Source organism: Mobula hypostoma, chromosome 4 (assembly GCF_963921235.1).
Source record: "Mobula hypostoma chromosome 4, sMobHyp1.1, whole genome shotgun sequence".
NCBI lineage: Eukaryota > Metazoa > Chordata > Chondrichthyes > Myliobatiformes > Myliobatidae > Mobula > Mobula hypostoma.
In genome coordinates, this window is record NC_086100.1 from 126,829,235 (window position 1) to 126,849,882 (window position 20,648).

The window sequence follows — 20,648 nt, forward strand, 5'->3', positions numbered from 1 at the left end:
CTCCCAAACACTTGCATGTATGGGTGTCTGTCACCGACCGGGGAGGACATTAATACCCACATCCTTGTTAAAGAATGACTGGTTAACAATTAAATAGGGATGTTTATTCTCTTATTTTCCCCAGCCAGACAGCATTAATTGCTCCTTTTCCTGGAATGGGAATTAGTTTCAGCAGAATCATTTTTTTTCGCATTGAGGAAAGTAGAACACCTAATGAAATCTGGTTTGAGAAGTTCTTACTGCACATTATTTTCTTGTGCTGTACCACTACCAACTGTACGATATATTACACAACACTTGAGCAAAGTATTCTGATTCAGTATCAGTACCAACTTCAAAAGAAATTTAGAGACATAGGAGCAGAATTAAGTCATTTGGCCCAATGAGTCTGCTCTGCATTTCATTTAAACTCCAAACTTCAGTTCATAGTGCTTGTAAATAAGTCAATGGTATAAACGTACGATCAGCTTATATTGTTAACTGAAAGATCAATACAATCAATAAAAGTGGGGCTCTGCTGGCATTTATAATGACCAAGTTTCACTCTCACTCTGGTTGGTTTCACAGCACTCGCCCATCATTATTTATTTATTATTTGGAGATATAAGGTGGAATAGGCCCTTCATGTGGTGCCCGACAGCTCCAATTTAACTCTAACTTAATCACGGGACAATTTACAATAATTAAATGCAGCACCCGGAGAAAATCCACGTTTTCCACGGGGACGCCAGGATCGAACTCTGAACCCCGATGCCCCAAGCAGTAATAGCGTCGTGCTGACCGCCATGCTACCGTGGTGCCCTAGTACTTCATGCACCTAGTCATTACTCAAGTAAACAGTAGTAACAGGTTCTCAGGCTATTCGATCACAGATGCCACTGTAGGGTAATGTAACGGGTGACAGATGACACATAACGTTTCCTAAGAGAAACTGTTCTACACAGTTCACAAACACCAGCATTGAGTTGTTGTGTTCACGTTAAGAGTCAATGTCTGATGTAATGATGTCAGTGTAAGGCAACCGATCTTGGTTTGCTTGAAATGGAATTAAAGGGCTATAGCTTTTGTTAAGCACATAAAATGACTCTCGCATATTTTATCCACAAAATCCTACATCAGTGACCCCGACATTCTCGGATGATTCCAGAGTTACTCAATGACATGTCGATCACTTTGAAGCTGCCGGAGTTTTGAGAGAAGTACACTCCCGTAAGGCTTGCACAGGTGGAAGCCCAGTTTACACTGTGAGAAATCACCAAGGACCGTTTTAAGTTTTACTATGTCATAGCATCTCTATGTAGATCCACTGCAGCCAGAGTGGTGACTACTCAAGACCCACCTGCGCATGATAAATATGTCACTCTGAAAACTCACCTATTACTGACCTTCTGAGTCTGAGAACGCCAAACAGTTGCTCTCCTTGCCCGGCCTGGGAGATGCTAGACCTTCAGAACGAATGGACCACATGCTACAGGTATCTCTCCTGCGCAATCACCAACCTTGTTTTATTTTTAAAGAACTCTTTATGAAACAAATACCTGATCAAGTTTGCACAGCCCTTGCTAATACACCCATGAAAGACTGTAGAGAGCTTGCTAAAACGACTGATAGTCTACACTCAGCCAGGCAGAGATGCATCTTCCCCCTCCTTTCCCTGTCTCAATAAGCCCAGTCAGCAGAGCCTCCAGCACGCTCATGTCTGCGGCTTCAAACTAGACAACGGCGGATCTATGTTTTTATTACAAATACTTCAGTACGAACGCCAAGAAATGCTGACTGCCATGCAGCTTTGACAGTGCCAGCATATTGGGACATCGGAGGTCTGGGAACACGGTGGATTCCAGCTGTCAGGGTCGTTTGTTGCTTGTTACAGATAACCTCTCAGGACATTTCCTATGACTCAGATGCTCGAGTGAGTGTGCTGCCAGCATTGCCGATTGGCTATAAGGCAGAGACCGATGGAGCCGCGCTGGAGGCCACCAACCGCAGCAGGATCCAGACCTATTGGATGTGAAATGTGACGCCCTGCTTCGGTGGATGACACCATAGACGGGAATTTGTCTTGGCTGGAGTGACTAGACCTCTACACAGCGTATATTTCCTGCGCGCCCAAGGACTGTCAGTAGACCTTAAGAGCTGCCAGCTTGTGGACTTTGGGTTGTTACCCTGTACCCTCAGTACATTCCCCATGACGACTTTGTCCAGCGTACGCACCACCACTTGTGAATTCTCTCGCCTGCTGGGCGAATTCCCAAACCTCAGCAAGCCCACATTTCCCACCACAGTCACCAAGCACGGGGCCAAGCACCACATTTCCACAACTCGCTCACCAGTCCACGCCCGTGTGCGTAGATGAGACTCAGAAAAGCTGGCCAGCACAAAGGCTGAGTTTGCTAACATGGAAATGCTTGGCATGGTATACAGGTTGATTAGCCCTCCGGCAGGGCTGGATTTAGTGGAGCTAGGGCCCCTGGGCTGTAGGCCCTGATGGGCCCCTGCCGACACCGTAAAATGCTGCTGTGCCAAGCAAAAAAAGGCAAGAACAAGAGCAAAGGTCGTACTGGGCTAAATATCTCAGCTGTGGACCAAGACAGTGGTTTAGTACAATACGTAGGCTATAAACTTACAGGCCTTAAGAGGGAGGACAGAAAGTAATGCAGATTCTTAGTTTGAAGGACAGCATCTAAAGCACTCAAAAATTGACCTGGGCTTAGTTGGCTTAGTAAAGTTATGAGGGAGATGAAGTATGATGTACCCAATCTTAAATCTTTATTTAGCTATTGCTGCACATACCATAGGCCTTATTTCTCAAACTATGCCAAAGCATTTTTATCCAGGTATTTTTCTCAACCATGTGTTCTCAGAAAGTAAAATGGAAATGAGCTCAATAAACTCCTCACATGTTTTAGGTGAAAGATATGAAGGGGTGCCTGATCCTGCATTTCCAAATTTCTGTATGTACGTCTTCAAAAACGGGTCAAACTCAATTATTACCTCTAGTATGCCCATGTAGTTGCTGTTATCAGGCCTGTCAAATATGTCACTGGAGCCTCGGATAGCCAGTCCCCTCTCGACCAAAAACTTCACAACCGCCGCGACTCTTCTCAATACGTCGGTCCAGTAGACACACTCTGACTTGCAGTTCTGTATCTATACTTCCGCTGTCAGACACGAATGTAATGTAGGTCAGTATCGTTTTCCTGTGGTGTTCGCTATTTTCATGCTCTATGCGCTCAGCGGCATGTTTCCAGTTGCTAAAGCCAGTTTCGAAGATGGGCGGACAGTTACCATCACTGAAGATGCAGCATGCAAAACAAAACACACAGCCGGTGGAAGGGGAATATAAGAGCCATTGCCTTGATACGTACTCACCTTTTACGAGCTTGTGTTTGAAGTGAAATTTGGAGAAAAAACCTCTCTGTTGTTCGTATACTTGTTCCGAAGCTTCGATATCCACATCCTTATTCTGGCAGGACTCCGGCCCTTTCTTAGCCCAGTATGCTCAGACTGAATCATCTAATGTTTCCTTTCCCCAGCGAGCAGAATCAGTGCTGTAAGGATCCTCAGTAGCGGTAACGTTAATATTAATGGCAGCCCGACTTGGTTGTTCGGAGGCCTCTGTAGTCGGGAATCCCAAAGTCATGCTCTCTGCCTCTTCAACGTTAGCTGCTGACGGTAGCAAGGACGGTGGTCCTGTGCTAACGCTGGTGCTAGCGCTAGCTGTTGAACAAGTGTCCATTTGTCCACCGGTCTCAGACTATGACAAGAGCGATGGTACTGCTGCATCATGGAGAACAGGTTTAAAAATTCTGCCAATTTCAATGTCTTTTTTAATGCTTCTTTCGCACGGTCCTCTTTTTCTTGCTTCTTTTTTTCTTTTCTGTGCTCCACTCTCCTATTTTTTTTTGTCCGCCATGTTGATAGCTACCTATTTTGGGCCCCTCTGCAGCTCTGGCCCCTGGGCTGCAGCCCAGCGTAGCCCTGCCTAAAGTTCAGCCCTGCCCTTGGGCTTCACCCCTCCACATGGTCCGTCAGCCCAATGGCGGTGGCTGTCCATGCGAAAATTATTGCTGTCTTAACAAGATCACCACCCTGATTGTTACTCAGTCCTATATATTCAAGAGCTTTCTGCACATTTAGCCAGAAAGATGTCTTCTAAATGTGGATTTAGTCAGGGGCTACCATCAGGTGCCTGTGCATGCTGAGGACACTCCCAAAACTGCTGGTGTAACCCTGTTAAGCCTATTTGAGTTTCTACACATGCTAGTTGGGCTGAAAAGTGCAGCACAGACTTTCCAACAACTGATGGACTCTGTGTTAAAAGACTTAGAATTCCTTTTTTTTTTACCTGGATGACATACTTGTTGCCAGCACTTCCAAAACCAAACTCTTATCACATCGCTGCACACTTTTGAAGCAATTATGCCAACATGGGCTGATTATTAACCTTGCTAAATGCAGTTTGGATTGTCTACTATTTACTTCCTCGGCCTCCACAATCTCCACAGAAGGTGTAACACCCCTGTTGTCGAAAGTAGCCACTGTTGCAGACTTCCCCTTGCCCTGCACTACCAAAGCACGGCAAGAGTTTTAAAGTATGGGGACCTTCTATCACCATTTCATTCTACGATATGTTTGAATGGTCAGCGAACACGACCAGAGCATTTGACAATACCAAATGAGCTCTTTCAAACAGGACCCTACTGCCACACCCACTCCCCAATGTGTCCACAGCCATCACTACTGATGCCTCAGACTACACTGTGGGTGCTGTTGGTTGGAGGCGTGAGGCAGCTGTATACCTTCTTCAGCTGGCAGCTCTGCCCTCACAGTCCTCCATCTCCCCCAGACGAAGTACAACACATTTGACCACGAACTTCTCAGTCTCTATCTGCCCGTACACCATTTTCGTTTTCTACTGCAGGATCGGCATTTCACAGTGGTCATTGACCACAAACCCCTCGTGCACGTGATGACCAAAGCATCAGAACCTTTGGTCTGCACAGCTGCAACACCCCCTGGCCTACATTTCACGAGTCATGACTGACATACAGCACATCGAAGGGAAAAATAATGCTGTGGCTGATTGCCTCTCACGGCCCACCGTCAATGCCATACACATTGGGGTTGACAATGCCGGCATGGCAGCCAATCAAGTGCTGACCCAGAGGTCCAGGCTTACAGGACAGCAGTCATGGGTCCGCAGTTGGCTGATGTCTTGGGGACGCAGGAGTTTCTCATATTTAAGTAATTTTCCATATATACAAGATTCGGACCTGTTACACATTATTTTAAAAATGAATCCTTTAGTGAAAGGTTTTATTGGGAAAATTTATAATTTACTATTACAACAGTACAATTAGCCTTTACTTAAGATTAAGCAAGATTGGGAAAGAGAGCTTAACATGACCTTGATAACAGAGGATTGGTTGCAAATTTTGAAGTTGGTTAACTCTTCTTCGATTTGTGCCAGTCACTCTTTAATTCAATTTAAGATTGTACATCGTTACTATTTGACAAAGGAGCGACTATCTAAAATATTTCCTAATGTTGATAGTCAGTGTGATAGATGTAAAACTGAGACAGCTACATTGACACATATGTTTTGGTCCTGTTCTGTATTGAAACATTTTTGGAAATCTATTTTCTCTACAATTTCTAAAGCTTTAAAAATTAATTTACAACCTAATAAATTGACAGTTTTGTTTGGTATAATTTCTCAATATATTCACGGTATTTCTATATCAGACCAACATGTAATTGCATTTGTCACATTATTGGCCAGAAGGGCTATTTTATTAAAATGGAAAGATGCCTCTGCTCCCACTTTGATACAATGGTTCTCTCAGGTGATGTTATGTTTGGAGAAAATCAGAAGTCAAACTTTTGATTCTCGATTTGACTTTGAGAAAAGGTGGGGTTCTTTTGCCCGCTACTATCATTTGATTTGAGTTAATTAAGATGGTTCCCTTCTGATTCTCGTTTAAATGGATTTGAGTTGGCGGATTGATGTTTTTCTTTTATGGAAGCTTGTACGGCGTATAGCTCCGGGGTTGTGCTCCCAATGGTCTTTTTTTCGGATTTTTGTTTTAGTTAGTAGGGGTTCCTTTTTCCTTCTTTCTTTTTTCCAAAAAAAGTTTTAACATTTTAATTTTTCTTATTATTGATATATTGTTTAGCTTTGTTAATCAGTTATTTGATAATTTAATTCTCATTGTACATATTGACATGTTGACTTGATTACTTTAATTTTTTTGTTAATCTTCAATAATAATTAATAAAGAAGATTTTAAAATGAAGGAGTTTCTCTCCTGTGCGATGTCTCAACCGATTGCCCTTGTCCCATCGTGCCTACAAAATAGAGGTGTACTGTTTTTAACTCCAGTCATGGCCTCTTGCTTCCAGGTGGGAAGGCTTCACAGAAACTTGTTGCTTTGTGCGACATGGCCCTAGAAAGGACGTGTGAGGCTGGGGTGCAACCTGTGTTTAGTGTCAGTGGGCGAAAATAAACCTTCACATTTGGGCAGCATCAGCACCTATCGAGACCCCTTGACTATGTCAGTGTGGGCCTAATTGGTCCCCCACCCCACCCCTCACGTGGTTTCACGCATCTCCTTATAATGGTGAACCGTACCTCCAGGGGTCAGAGGTTGTCCCCCTAGCATCGAATTCAGCTGCGGTTGTGACTCAGGCATTCATCAACACCTGGGTGGCTCAACTCAACACCTCATCTGATATTTCTTCCAATTGTGGTCCCCAAATCACGTCAGACCTCTGGGCTGCAACGGCTCAGAACCTTGACGTTAAGTTGCATCACACCGTGGTGTATCACCCGAAATTCAATGTAAACAGTTTCACTGTTCCTTAAAGGCTGCTTTAAAACCACCCCCCCCCCCCATGCACTATCATCTCCTGTGTTCTGCTAGGGCTCAGAACAGCTCCAAAAGCAACATGCAGTCCTCTACAGCCGCTATGAGTTTATTCCTGACACCACATCCACCTGGTTGGCGGTTCAGCAGCATTCCGCTCTCCCCAGTAAACTCAATTCTTTTACACCTATTCCTACCTCCCATCATGGCACGCAGCACCCTTGGGTTCCAGTTGACCTATGGTCTACCTCGTTCATTTTTGTCTGCCATGATGCACGCCAACACACCCTCAAGCCCCCTTACGATGTCCCGTTCCAAGTTTTGGAACGGGGTGAAAAGACTTCTATTGTAATGTATTTCTGTAGATCACTTTAACCGGCTCGCCAAGACCTGGATGGTTCTACTACCATACCCCCTGCATCACAACATCACCATGTGCGTGTCAGCACACCCCAGGATCTTCTTACCGTGTCCATGGACAGTCTACACATGGCCCAGCCAGAACTGGACACATTTTTGCGCCTTGTTTTTTGAATTCGGCAAGATCTGCAACAGTACAGGGTTCCTCCAGTGATGGACATTGCAGGAGAGGTTGCATAGTTTGTGGCTCAGTTCCACATTTACAAGTTGTCGGGCTGGTTGTATATCCCCATTTGCTTAGTGACACCTTTGAAGACCTATGCCAGTCCTATGTTTGAGACTGGCGAGCCGGTCTTTCCACAAGGTGATGCAGGCTTCAGATGGGGTTGATTGTAATGGAACAACATGGTTCATGAAGCTCTTCCTTGACTTCAGGTGACTGGGTGTAGGTGTATGACCATGTAGAAGGTGCCTCTCATCTGATGTTTGACGGAGTCGTTCTTTCTTGCTGGCTACCGTTCTTCTTATATCAGGGGGAGCGATACCCACCAGGGTATATAGGCTGTTGGTGTTTGTTGGTTTTAAACAACCTGTGATAAGTCGGCAGCTTGCACTCAGAACGGCATCCATCTTCTTAGCTTCTCGGGATGAGCCCAAGGCACCTGCTGTTACTTCAACCAAGGCATACAGGACCCAAGCTGGCTCTGACAGACTCACAGTGCTGGCCTTGGGGAATTCCAAGGGCGCCTGTGCAGGGTAATGTAATGGGTGACAGATGACACATACTGTTCATAATAGAAACGGTTCTACATCGTTCACAAACACCGTCACCGAGTTGTGTTCACTTTAAGAGATAGTGTCTGACGTAACCAGTGTAAGGCGACTGCTTTTGGTTTGTTTGTAATGGAAGTAAAGGTCTGTGGCTTTCGTTAAGCAGATAAAGCGACTGTTGTATGACTTATTCACAAAATCCTACACCAGCACAGCCAAGCGAGATCTTATCCTCACCGGATTCTGAAATCCACATATTTCCACAAGCCAAGAGAAAGTGATATGAAGGCTGACCAAGTCTGAGTTTTCCATTCCTCACTCATGGGCACCGGACTAAATTGACTGACTTCTACCTTTATTTAGAACAATGAACTCTAGGGAGATCAGGGCTCAAACTTGTTTCTGACCTATGAAAATCAGCTCAATTTGACATTAAGGTTGACACAGTCCAAAGTAAACAATATTCAGTAGATCAATCCAAAATAAACAACATGCAGTAGATAACTAAGTGATGCCTTGACAACAGAACTGTATTAAATAAAGACAAAATTAATCTGATAGTCATATTATCTCTTAAAAACCCCAAGGTAAATATGTATATGTATGTGTGTGTGTATAGATATATATATACTTTCTTTTACGACATCTTTCCTGCAACAATATACTCAAGGATCTAATAAATTCTAGCTGGTGAATGGTAACGCAGAAGCCATATAACTATAATGCCCCATACAGGAAAATGCAGTTTCAATTACATTGTCCAGAAATCACCCCATGCTTGATGGTTCCGACTGCAAAGGTGTAAGGTACTCCAGTGGGCTTGCTTCTCTTTATTGCCTTCCGTCCTAAAGCTTTGAGATATCATCATTCCTTCACTGCTGGCTTCCTGATCATCCACTACTAGTGGCCATGCCTTTAGCTGAATCCCTGGAATCTCCTTCCTAAACCTCTTCACCTAACTTTCCTCTTTTTAGACCTTTCGTTCAAGTCACTGGACTTCTGAAATCTTGACTATACCTCTGTCACTTGTAAAAATGCCATACCCTTTTCTCAGTTCCTTCATCCGATCCCCAGGATGAGGCTTTCCTTTCCAAAACCTCTGAGATGTCCTCCTTCTTCAAAGAAAGGGGCTTCCCTTCCTCCACCATTGATGCTGCCCTAACCCACATCCTCTATTTCCCAGAGAGCTGCCTTCACCCCCTCTTCCTGCCACCTTAACAGGGAAGAGCTGTTCTTGTCCTTTTCTACCATGCCATGAACTATCACACACAGCACATCACACTCCACAACTTTCGCCATCCTCAACAGGATTCTGCCACCAATCACAACTTTAGCCTCCCCCACAGTTCTCTGCTTTCCACAAGGATCACTCTGTGATTCCCTCATCTGTTCGTCGCTCCCCACTGATCTCCTACCTGACACGTCCCTGCAAGTGGACAGTGCTATACCTGCCCATTCACTTCTTCCCTCTCCTCCATTCAGGGCCCCAAACCGTCCTTCCAGGTGAGGCAACATTTCATCTGCAAGTCTGTTGGGACCATCCACTGTATCCGGTGCTCCTGACGCAGCCTCCTCTACATCAGTGAGTTCCAAAGCAGATTGGGGGAATCACTTTGTCCAGCACCTTCACTCCATCTGCAACAAACAGGATTTCCTGGTAGCCAACCATCTTAATTCCAATCCCCATTCCCATTCGACATGTCGGTCCATGGCCTCCTCTTCTTCCACAATGAGCCCACTCTCAGGTTGGAGGAGCAACACCTCAGACTGCCTCTGGGTAGCCTTCAACCTGACGTCATGAATTTCAAGTTCCCAAACTTCTGGTAACTTCTCCCCCTCCCCCTTAGCCCTTCTGCCATTCCCACTCTGGGTCCCCTAGCACCTCTTTACTTCTCCTCACCTGCCTATCCCCACCTGGTCCCCCTCCTCCTTAGCTTTCTCTCATCGTTCCCTCTCCTCTCCTGTAGGATCCTTTCTTCTTCACCCCTTTGCCTTTTCCATGTATCCCAGCTTCTCCATTTATCCCCGCCTCCCCCACCCACCTACCTTCTCCCCCACCAAGCTTCACCAATCACCTTCTAGTTTGTGCTACTTCCCCACCCCTGACCTTCTCATTCTGGATTGTTCCCTCTTCTTTTCCAGTACCGATGAAGGGCCTCAGCCTGAAATGTCGACTCTTTATTCCTTTCCATAGATGCTGCCTGACCCACCGAGTTCCTCCAGCATCTTGTGTGTGCTACGCTGGATTTCCAGCATCTGTAGAATCTCTTGTGTTTATGATTGGCCATGAAACACAACATTCGGGTTTATTTGATAACAGTTGGAGATCTTTGCCATGGTAAAAGTCACTACATAAATGGAAGCAGTTGTTGTTACAAGATTAGGACGTGGCACTGTCTCATATATTTGAAATTTTTACTTCTCTTCATTTATTGTTGGATTTGTGCTGAAGGAAGAAAAAAATAAGGAGTTAAATTTGGCCATCTCCAGCATTCTTCACGGTTCAATGCATCAGGTTACAGTTTAACTGAGCACATCGTATAGTTTCTGCTGAGAGTGCAGGAAGTGATTTTCCTGTCCCCGCTTTCTGTCAATACAATGGCCCCAAGATAGCTGTAGGAAGTGAGGTTGCAAGGCCAAAATGAACTGCTGTATGTCCAGATAACAAACAAACTGACATCTGATGTTTTGTAGAAATTATTCAATTTCTGGTTGGCTTGTTCATAAACCGTACTCAAGGTACAATAAAGCAATACACATATTGAGACTTCTATCACCATCTGCTTGGAGAGCGAGGATCAATTTAGATCAAGTCTCTGCACAGAGAATGACAGGATTTATTCCTCTGTGTGTAAGTAGCTATATCTGGAAATAGTCATACAAAGGAGTAACAACTCCTTTGTGTGTCAACAAATACACTCAAAAACTTCAACAGATGTACCGTGGAGAGCATTCTGACAGGCTGCATCATTGTCTGGTATGGAGGGGCTACTGCACAGGACCGAAAGAAGCTGCAGAAGGTTGTAGATCTAGTCAGTTCCATCTTGGGCACTAGCCTACAAAGTACCCAGGACATCTTCAGGGAGCGGTGTCTCAGAAAGGCAATGTCCATTATTAAGGATCTCCAGCACCCAGAGCATGCCCTTTTCTCACGGTTACCATCAGATAGGAGATACAAAAGCCTGAAGGCACACACTCAGCGATTCAGGAACAGCTTCTTCCTCTCTGCCATCTGTTTCCTAAATGGGTATTGAACCCACGAACACTACCTCACCTTTTTAATATACATTTCTGTTTTTTGCATTATTTTTAATCTATTCAATATAGATATTCTGTAAATTTATTTATTTATTTTTCTTCTATATTATGTATTGCATTGAACTGCCGCTGCTAAATTAACAAATTTCACAACACATGCCGGGGATAATAAACCTGATTCTGATTCTAAATTAGGAGATATGCACCTCACTTGGTGTTACAGATTCAAATGCTCCGACTGAAGGGAGCAAGGTAAGGAGGAAACACGAACGCATGACCTGCATATCTGCTGCACTCATCTTCTGCAGGAACTGTTGCAAACCATCTAAAATCCAGGAAAGCTGAAAAAGCAGAAGATAGAAACACGAAGAGAGCAGAACAATAACTGGTCCTCTAATGCAATATCACATCCAGGCTCTCTCTGCCCCATATCACACAATGCCTCCTTTTGTCGAGAAGTCCAAATCCTCCTTCTTAAAAATATTCACAGATTTGGTGCTGTCGAATTCTGTTACAGAGAATTCCACAGGTTCATTATCTTTCACCACCCTCTTCGCCATGTGAAGAAATTCCTCTTCATCTCAGATATACAGCTTTCTCCCAATTTCCTCACACTTCAGCCACAGTATGCATCCAACAATGTCAGCACTTTGGGCATTTCAGTGAGATCCCTCTCATTCTTCTGAATTCCAGTGAACAAATGGTAAAAGGGAAGACAGGTGACAAGGTTGTGTACAGGAATGTGACAACAATAGGACACCAGGTTGAATGGTGCTGTAACAATAACACATCATTTGAAATCCAGTGCTCTGATATGGCGGTTTTGTCATATCCGTGTTCTCCCAAGCCAGAACACCTAACGATCAAGTGCTGACTGTTCTACCCACCAAGAGAGTTCTCCTGCATGACCCTGACCACAGTTCACATATCACCATCAGCCAACTGTAATCAGGCACTTGAGACACTGCATGCTGCCATCACCAAACAAGGAACAGTGCATCCCGACGTATTTCAAATCAAAGTTGGGGGCTGCAATCAGGCTTGTTTGAAGAAATCTCTGCCAATTACCATCAGCATATAAACTGGCCACTGCCATACCATGATAAGGAATGCTTACCGCTCCATGTCCAGACCACACTTTGGGAAATTGGATCACTTGGCTGTCCCTCTCTTACCTGCATACACAGAGAGTAAAGAGCAAGACTCCAGAGAATTGGACAACAAAGGAGTGGTCGCAGGAGGCAGAGGAGCGGTACTGGATTGCTTCATGTCAGTGGACTGGGCCGTGTTCAAAAACTCATCAGTGGATCTGAATGAATACACCACAGCTGTCACAGACTTTATAAAAACAGTCGTAGACGAGTGTGTCCACACACAATCATTCAGAGTCTTCCCCAACAGAAACCCTGGATGAACCATGAGATCCACAACCTGCCACAGGCCAGATCAGAGACATTCGGGTCTAGCGACCAAGTAAGATATCAGAGGTCCAGGTAGGATCTCCAGAAAGCTATCTCATGGGCTAAATGGCAATTCTGGACTAGACTTGAATCAACAAAGGATGCTTGACAGTTGTGGCAGGGCTTGAACGCTTACACCTCTTATAAAGTGAAATCAAGCAACATAAGTGACAACAGAGCTTTGCTTCCAGATGAGCTCAATGCCCTCTATGCTCACTTCGACTGTCAGAACATGGAGGAACCTTCATGAACTTCCACTGCTCCCAAAAACCTTATGATTTCAGTCCCTGATGCTGACGTTACAGCATCCTTCAGGAGGGTGAATCTACGGAAAGCATCTGGCCCAGATGAGGTGTCTGACCAAGTGCTAAAAACATGTGCTGATCAACTGGCTGGAGTGTTCACCAATATCTTTCACCTCCCACTTTGGCAGTCTGAAGTACCGACCTGCTTCAACTATACCGGTGCCTTAGAAGAACATGGTAACCTGCCTCAGTGACTATCACCCAGTAGCACCTACATCCACCATGACGAAATGGTTTATGAGGCTGGTGATGAAACACATCAACCCCTGCCTGAGAAGTGACTTGGATCCACTCCAATTTGTCTACAAGCACAACAGGTCCACAGCAGATGCCATTTCATTGGCTTTTCACTCAACCCTGGAACACCTGGCCCTCTTTCTAATGACTTGATTTCATTTTTAACCAACAGAGCCACACCACCACCTCTGCCTACCTACCCATCCTTTCAATACAACGTGTATCCTTGGATGTTACACTCCCAACTATGATCTTCTTTCAGCCACAACTCAGCGACGCTCTCTAAGTTATACCTGCCAATCTCTAACCGCACCATAAGGTCATCTGGTTTATTCTGTATACAGTGTGTATTCAAATATACCACCTTCAGTCTTGGATCCATCACCCTTTTCCATTTTGTCACCCTTTTACACTGCAGTTCATCCCACTGACGGCAATTTTGCCCTATCACCTGCCTGTCCTTCCCGACAGTTTCACTACACACCTCCTCTGCTTGTAAACCGACAGCCTTATCACTCCATTTCCCACCCCCTGCCAAATTAGTTTAAACCCTCCCCAACAGCTCTAGCAAATCTGCCGGTAAGGATATTGGTCGCCCTCGGGTTCAGGTATAACCCATCCCTTTTGTACAGGTCCTATCTTCCCCAGAAGAGATCCCAATGATCCAGAAATCTGAAACTGTGCCCCCTGCACCAGTTCCTCAGCCACATCATCCTATTCTTACCCTCACTGGCATGTGGCCCAGGCAGCAATCCAGAGTTTGCTACCCTGGAAGTCCTGCTTTTCAACTTTCTACTCTCTAAATTCTCTCTTTAGGACCTCCTCACCTTTCCTACCTACGTCACTGGTGCCAATATGTACCAAGACTTCTGGCTGCTCACCCTCCCCCTTGGGGCCGATCCACGACACCCCTGACCCTGGCACCTGGGAGGCAACATTCCACAGAAACCGAAAGACACCCGGATGGTATATTGCAGCTCAGAGCGTCGGAGTTCAGAGTTCAATTCCGGAGTCCTCTTTAAGGAGACTATCCGTCCTCCCTGTGGAATGTGCGAAATTTCTCCGGATGCTCCGGTTTCTTCCCACAGTCCAAAGATGTACCAGTTAGTAGGTTAGTTGGTCACTGTTGATTAAATTTGCCTGGGGTCAGATTGGGGGTTGCTAGGTGGTGCGGCTCGAGGGGCAGAAGGGGCCTTTCTTGCACTGTATCTCTAAATAAATAATTTTTTTTACACACAGAGAGTAGCAGATGCATGGAACTCATGCGACGGTACAGATACATTAGGGACAATTAAAATATTCTTAGATAGGCCCATAGATAGAAAAATGGAGGGCTACTTGGGAGGGAAGGTTCAAACTGACCTTCAGAGTAGGTTAAAAGGTCCACATATGATTGACTATGTTCTATCCAAGCAAGTCGAGAGAATTCGCTCACACTCCTAATTTGAGACTTGTAGATGATTAACAAACTTTGAGTTAGGAAGTGAATTACTCCCTGCAAGATTCCACGCCTCCAACCCGCTCTTGTACTTACATGGCTACTCCAGCACAGCTCCTAGTCAATGGAAACCTCCAGCATATTGATAGTGATTCAGTCATAACCATGCAGAATTTTCTCGTCAGATATCATCATTGCTTGGCACTTATGTGCTGCATGTGTTACACACACTTTGTAAGATTCTGCTGTTACTGACTGTTTGCTTTTTGTGGGCAGACACAGTCAAGCATAAGTTACACCATTGGCTATTTATGAAAAAACTTCTGGTGGTGGTGGGGGGAGCTCCACTGTTGATCTGGAAGAAAAGGTACCAAGCCTCACAGATCAAGAGCCCCTAATTCAAACCCTGAGTTCAGATGAGGCTGCAGATTATGGGCTACAATCCCTGTATCAATAAAGGGGACAAAACTGACCATAAGACAGGGGAGTCTGCTCCACAAATCGGGCGGGATCTCTAGCTGTGATAGCTGTGTATCTGACAAGTCCTGATCAGGTTCCACCTTCACAGCCAAGTGAATGTTGACATCCAAAGTCCAAGTTTGCTCGTTAAGGATGTTCATTGGGAAAATAGACGAACCAGATCACTGTCCAGCAGCAATCAAAAGATTTAGGATGGAAACAAAAACAATTGAAGCACAATGAGCAAAGGTCAGGTGGAGTACAAATCTCATATCCCAGCAAAAAGTTTCGCATTTAGACAATGATTTAATGCATTTCCCAGTACTTCACAGTGCTGGATATGTAATCCTAAACCATTCACCAGAATGAAGACAAATGCTGAAAAGGGAAACCATTGATCGAATTTACTGAAGTTCTCACAAGTTACTTTTGGTCCCTATTTTTTCTTCAATACAAAAAAAAAGTGAAAATGTTGCGGAGAAAAATGCCGAGTTCAGAAATGAAATAAATAGGAATCTTTACACCAGGGTTAGTAAAATCCAATTCCCAGTCAAATACTGTTAACCCACAGGGGGAAATCTGCAGATGCTGAAATCCAAAGCAACACACGCAAAATGCTGGAGGAGCCCAGCAACTCAGAACTCGCCCTAATGAATAGTCTCAGCCCAAAACGTCAACTGTTTACTCTTTTCCATAGATGCTGCCTGGCCTGCCGAGTTCCTCCAGCATTTTGTACGTGTTGCTTCAAATGATCCAGGTTACTTAAGGTCCAACTCCCAAACAAACTGCTCTGCGAAGCAGTTAACAACAATCCAATTCCTGATCAACTGTGCTCAACCACGAAGCATTCCAACAGCTGTTAAAATTATCTACTGGCATTCATTGTCCAAACTCACAATCTAGTCAAAGGGATGGATGGTATCCATAGAACGCGGCATTTTCGGGGGGGGGGGAGGAGAAATAAATGGGGTCTATTTACCCGTGCCAACAATAGATCTCCACTGAATAAACTCGAAATGAACATCTCACCCTCCTCCAGTTCAAACACAGAGCACTTACAAAGCAAGCTAAAACACCCCGCCTCATGTCGTTCACTCAATGTGCTGATGACTATAAAATCAGTCGGACAGGCACAACTGTCGGGGAGCGGGTGAAGTGAATCTGAAGCCTGGGTTCGAGCGGGAATGGCAAGGTTTGAAAGGGTGGGCTTTGACCATCCAGTTGCCGCCATCCACCCACCCAAGATGCCTCGCCATCTTCGGCCAACGCTCCCCGCCAGCTGGCCATCAAAATGTAGCTGCGGCCGGAGATAGAAGACACAGCCAGGAACATTTAACAGCGTTTATAAACAAAAAAAAAACGCTTATTAAATGAGCAAGGAGCCGGGCAAAACAATATAAGACACGCGGATCCCCCATACGACGTTTAAAATAAATCAGAGATCATGGATTCAGTTGTCTGCGGAAAACTCGATTCTCGGCCAAGTGACAGGACTCTTAAGCAGCCCGCGAGAAAGCGGGGGAACAACTGGTCATTCGGGCGAGAAATGGCCAAAGTCTTCCTTCAGCCCGATCTGGGGCGGTAGGGGAGTCGGGGCGCCGCCAGCCGCCGAGCTTACCTGCTAAGGAGGCGCCGGTCCGTCTGGCAGCTGCCGAGCGGTGCCTGAAGCCGGGGTCCCTGTCGCTCACCCCTCGCACCTCCTTCTCCTCCTCTTCCTCCTGGATCCAGGCTTCCGCCATCATCACACGGAATCGATCGGCGTGGGCGGGAGGAGCAACGCTGCGGACAAGTCCGGTTAGAGAGTCAGCGGTAACATCCAGCCGCCCGCACCCCCCGGTAGAACACCCCTCACACACGCACGCACCGTCCCTCACCTGTGCCAGCAGCCACCCCCGGAAAAAATCGCCGGGGCCGCACCAGCAGCCGTCCACCGCCCCCCTTCCCTCCCCGCCGGCCCTCCTCCACCAGCAGCTGGGTAGAACCTTTCCAGCCACCTCACCTCTCGAACACCACAGGGCGCTACCTTGCACCAACTTCCGAAATACTCTTGTCCTGACAGGAAACTCTGCAACTAAATGAAAACAAAAGGTGGCGGTAGCGGCTGCTGCTGACTTTCGTTCATTAAGGCGTGCAGATCCAACGTGTAATTATTCTGGAAGTCTGTCGCTAGCAGAGATGTTTTCTCCGTTCCCGTTGAACGACAGCCAACTACAATATATTTCCCACTGAAGGAACACGTTTATGTTACATTGACTCGAGTTACTTGAAATGCAAGATAAAAAAACTTATCTAGAATTAAACTTAGCAATGCTCTATAGATGACAATGCAGATTCAGTTGGGTAAAGGTATAAGGTGAAAATGATTAAAGACCACTTGTGATTTGTTTCATCCATTGCCTACAAGCTAGCTGAGTTGTCACAATGATAATTACAGACACAAGAGACTACTACAAACTGAACATCTGTGGAAGGGTCATGTTTCCAGATGTAATATGCCGCCTGAAGGAAGGAATACCTCAGAATCGGAATCAGGTTTAATATCACTTGCAAGTTTAATATTAGCTCCGCTGTCACAAGGATCGTTATAGAAAATCTTTCCAACCAAATACAACAGTTCATCTCTGTCTGACAGGAGAACACACATCATAGTACAATAGTCTCTGTTTTATTATTTCGTACTTTATTATTGAGTATATTATTATTCTGTACTTTATTATTAGTTAAGTCTGCACACTGTATGTTTTTAAATGTTGCTGTTATAACAGAAAGAATTTCCCACAGGACCAATGAAGTACTTATTATTATTTATTCTGTTGTCTCATAGCAGCAGTTTTGTATAATACATAGGAATAAAACTATAAATTACAATAATAAGCATATATTAAAAATTATTTAAATAAGAAGTGCAAAAAGAAGGAAAAAATACTGAGGAAGTGTTCATGAGTTCATTGTCCATTCAGAAATATGAAGGTGGAGGGGAAGAAGCTGTTTCTGAAATATTGAGTGTTTGTCTTCAGTTACCTCCTCCTTGGTAATAGCAATGAGGAGAGGGCATGTCCTGGGTGACGGAGGGAGTCCCTTAATGACGACTGGCACCTTTTTGAGACATTGTCTTTTGAAGGTTTCCTGGATTCTGGCGAGGCTCGTGCCCACAATGGAGTTGGCTCAGTTTACAACTTTCTGCAGCTTTTTTCAATCCTGTGCAGCGGCCCCTCCACACCAGATGGTGATGCAACTAGTTAAAATGATCTCCACAGTTACAGCTGTATAAATTGGGGGACATACCAAGGCTCCTCAAACTCTTAATAAAATATAGCCACTGTTGTGCCTTCATTGTAATTGCATCAATATGTTCGTCCCAGGATAGGCCTTCACAGATGTTGACACCCCAGAACTTGAAACTGCTCACCCGTTCCACTTGTCATCCCTCAATGAAGGGTGTATGTTTCCTCAATTTACCCTTACCAAAATCCACAATCAATTCCTCGCTGACATTGAGTGCAAGGTTGTTGCTGCAATAGCACTCAACCAGCTGATCCAACCGTTCCCCCTTCGGAATTGAGAATGACTTGCTTGTGAATCTTGAGATGGCTAAAGAGGCCAATGGGAGGGCTGAAAATCTTCCATAAATGAGGCATTGAGATGGCTGACAGGATGGGTGTGTGTGTGGGTGGTCCATGAAGCAGATGTTAGCTTGTATGCTCCTGATGCATAGCTTTGTTTTCAGTACTCCAAATCCTCTCTGAGTGGTTATATATATGAGATATGTGGACAACACAGTTCTTTCAAGTAACTTTAAGCACTACCTTGTATCTTTTTTGCTGTCTCCTGGTAATCTCCTCCCCCAACAGAACTTGGAATAGCCAGTCTATTTTGGGAGTTTGATATCAACCATAAAAACTACTTGGCCACCCAACAGGGTAACTAGGGATTCAATACTGGATACATTATCCAGGGAGATGATGATAATTTTGGTAAACTTGTCCTTTCTGTAAATTGAGAGGACTTTACAGGTTCAGAATTGGCAGTATTTCACACGTCCTTGGCTGGGAGGCAAGTGTGCCAGGCCTCAGAGTGTAGGGACCAATTAATCGTGAGCTTTGTGCCACATCTTGATCTTCAAATGCCCTTTTCCTCAATTGACCAACAGATGTGCTTGTCATACGGGGGTGGCTGGGAAATGGACCCAAGTGCAAGACACAAACACTGAAGTACTAGGGACAGGACTAGGTTACAGGGCGATGGCAAGGACATGAAACAGGACTAGACAAAAGAGCTAGGAGCCCGGGCTTGGACTCCGAGCCAGAGACTGGACAAGGACCCAGTACCTGGGTCTTGCCTCTGGCTCGGACCCCAGAACTAGGCAAGGACGGGGCTTGGTTGGCAGGCAGGACGGGGCTGGAGTCCAAGAGACTTGAGGCGAGGCTTGGCAGGAGGCGGGAGTCAGGAGGCCGGAGGCTTGAGGTTAGGCAGGAGGCTGGAGTCTTCAGGCTTGAGGCCAGGCAGGAGGCTGGAGTCTTCAGGCTTGAGGCCAGGCAGGCTCCTCCTGGGCAGGCGCGGATCACCTGGACAGGGCACGGATCACCACCCGACAGAGGCAAGGGACAGGAAGGGAGCTAGGTACAGGGTGGCTCCAGGACAAGACTGCAGGCGAGACGAGGCAAGGGTTACCAGCAAGGCAAGGCTTCTGGCAAAGCAAGGTGAGGTGAGAGTTACCGGCAAGACAAGGAAAGGCTTCTGGCAAAGCAAGGCAAAATGAGAACTTCAGGCAAGAGTTACAGGCAAGACAAGGCAAGGCTTCAGGCAAGGAAACAGAAGGCAGGGGAAGAGATACAAGAGGTAAGGACAAGAACAATCCAGCAGCCACACCCTGGTCTCTGAAGGTATTTATGCAGCCAGCCCCAACAGGCATCAGCTGACTCAATTAGAGCTCAACAAGACAGAAACAGGGTAGACAGGAAAACCTGGAGCAAGGGTCAATGGACCGGACTGTGAATCGGAATACGGACTTCACGGACAGGACCATGACAGTGCTGGTGCATTGAAGGTGCATTTTATCATCAGTGTCTGCCTTTGCTGAGGGGTGATTCCTGAGGTGTGGGAAGCGGTCCATGTTTTCACAGCATTCATTGTTGGAGGACAGTTTGGCACAGTGAGAAAGTTGATAGAGGAACTTGGTCTTGTGGGTGTTGGGTGCAAGGCTCATTTTCATGTACGCTTCAGTGAATGAGTTGATGGTGTCTTGGAGTTCAGCCTCCAAATATGCACAAAGACAAGTGTTCTTTGTATTCCTACAGCTTGGTTCTGCAGTTGCTGTAATTTGAATGGTTTCCCATTAAGTAGCACCACTCATACACAACACTCACCACACGCTGGAGGAACTCAGCAGGTCGGGCAGCGTCCGTGGAAAAGATCAGTCAATGTTGATGCTGCCCGACCTGCTGAGTTCCTCCAGTGTGTTGTGAGTGTCCCTTTGACCCCAGCATCTGCA

At 45.6% G+C, this 20,648-nt stretch overlaps 1 protein-coding gene across 3 annotated transcripts in view; it reads right to left on the reverse strand.

Moving 5' to 3' along the window:
* Positions 1–17,283, reverse strand: part of sh3d19 (SH3 domain containing 19) — a 145,272-nt gene extending 127,989 nt beyond the window's left edge. The window contains exons 1-2 of one of the 3 annotated variants that reach the window (XM_063046464.1): positions 17,181–17,283; positions 16,776–16,936 (exon numbers count right to left, since the gene is read on the reverse strand). In XM_063046464.1, the coding sequence (XP_062902534.1) occupies positions 16,776–16,899 (124 nt within the window). In that variant the 5' untranslated portion in view covers positions 16,900–16,936; positions 17,181–17,283. The other 2 variants (XM_063046463.1, XM_063046462.1) reach the window with 2 other exon arrangements.
* Positions 17,284–20,648: the final 3,365 nt, after the last annotated feature.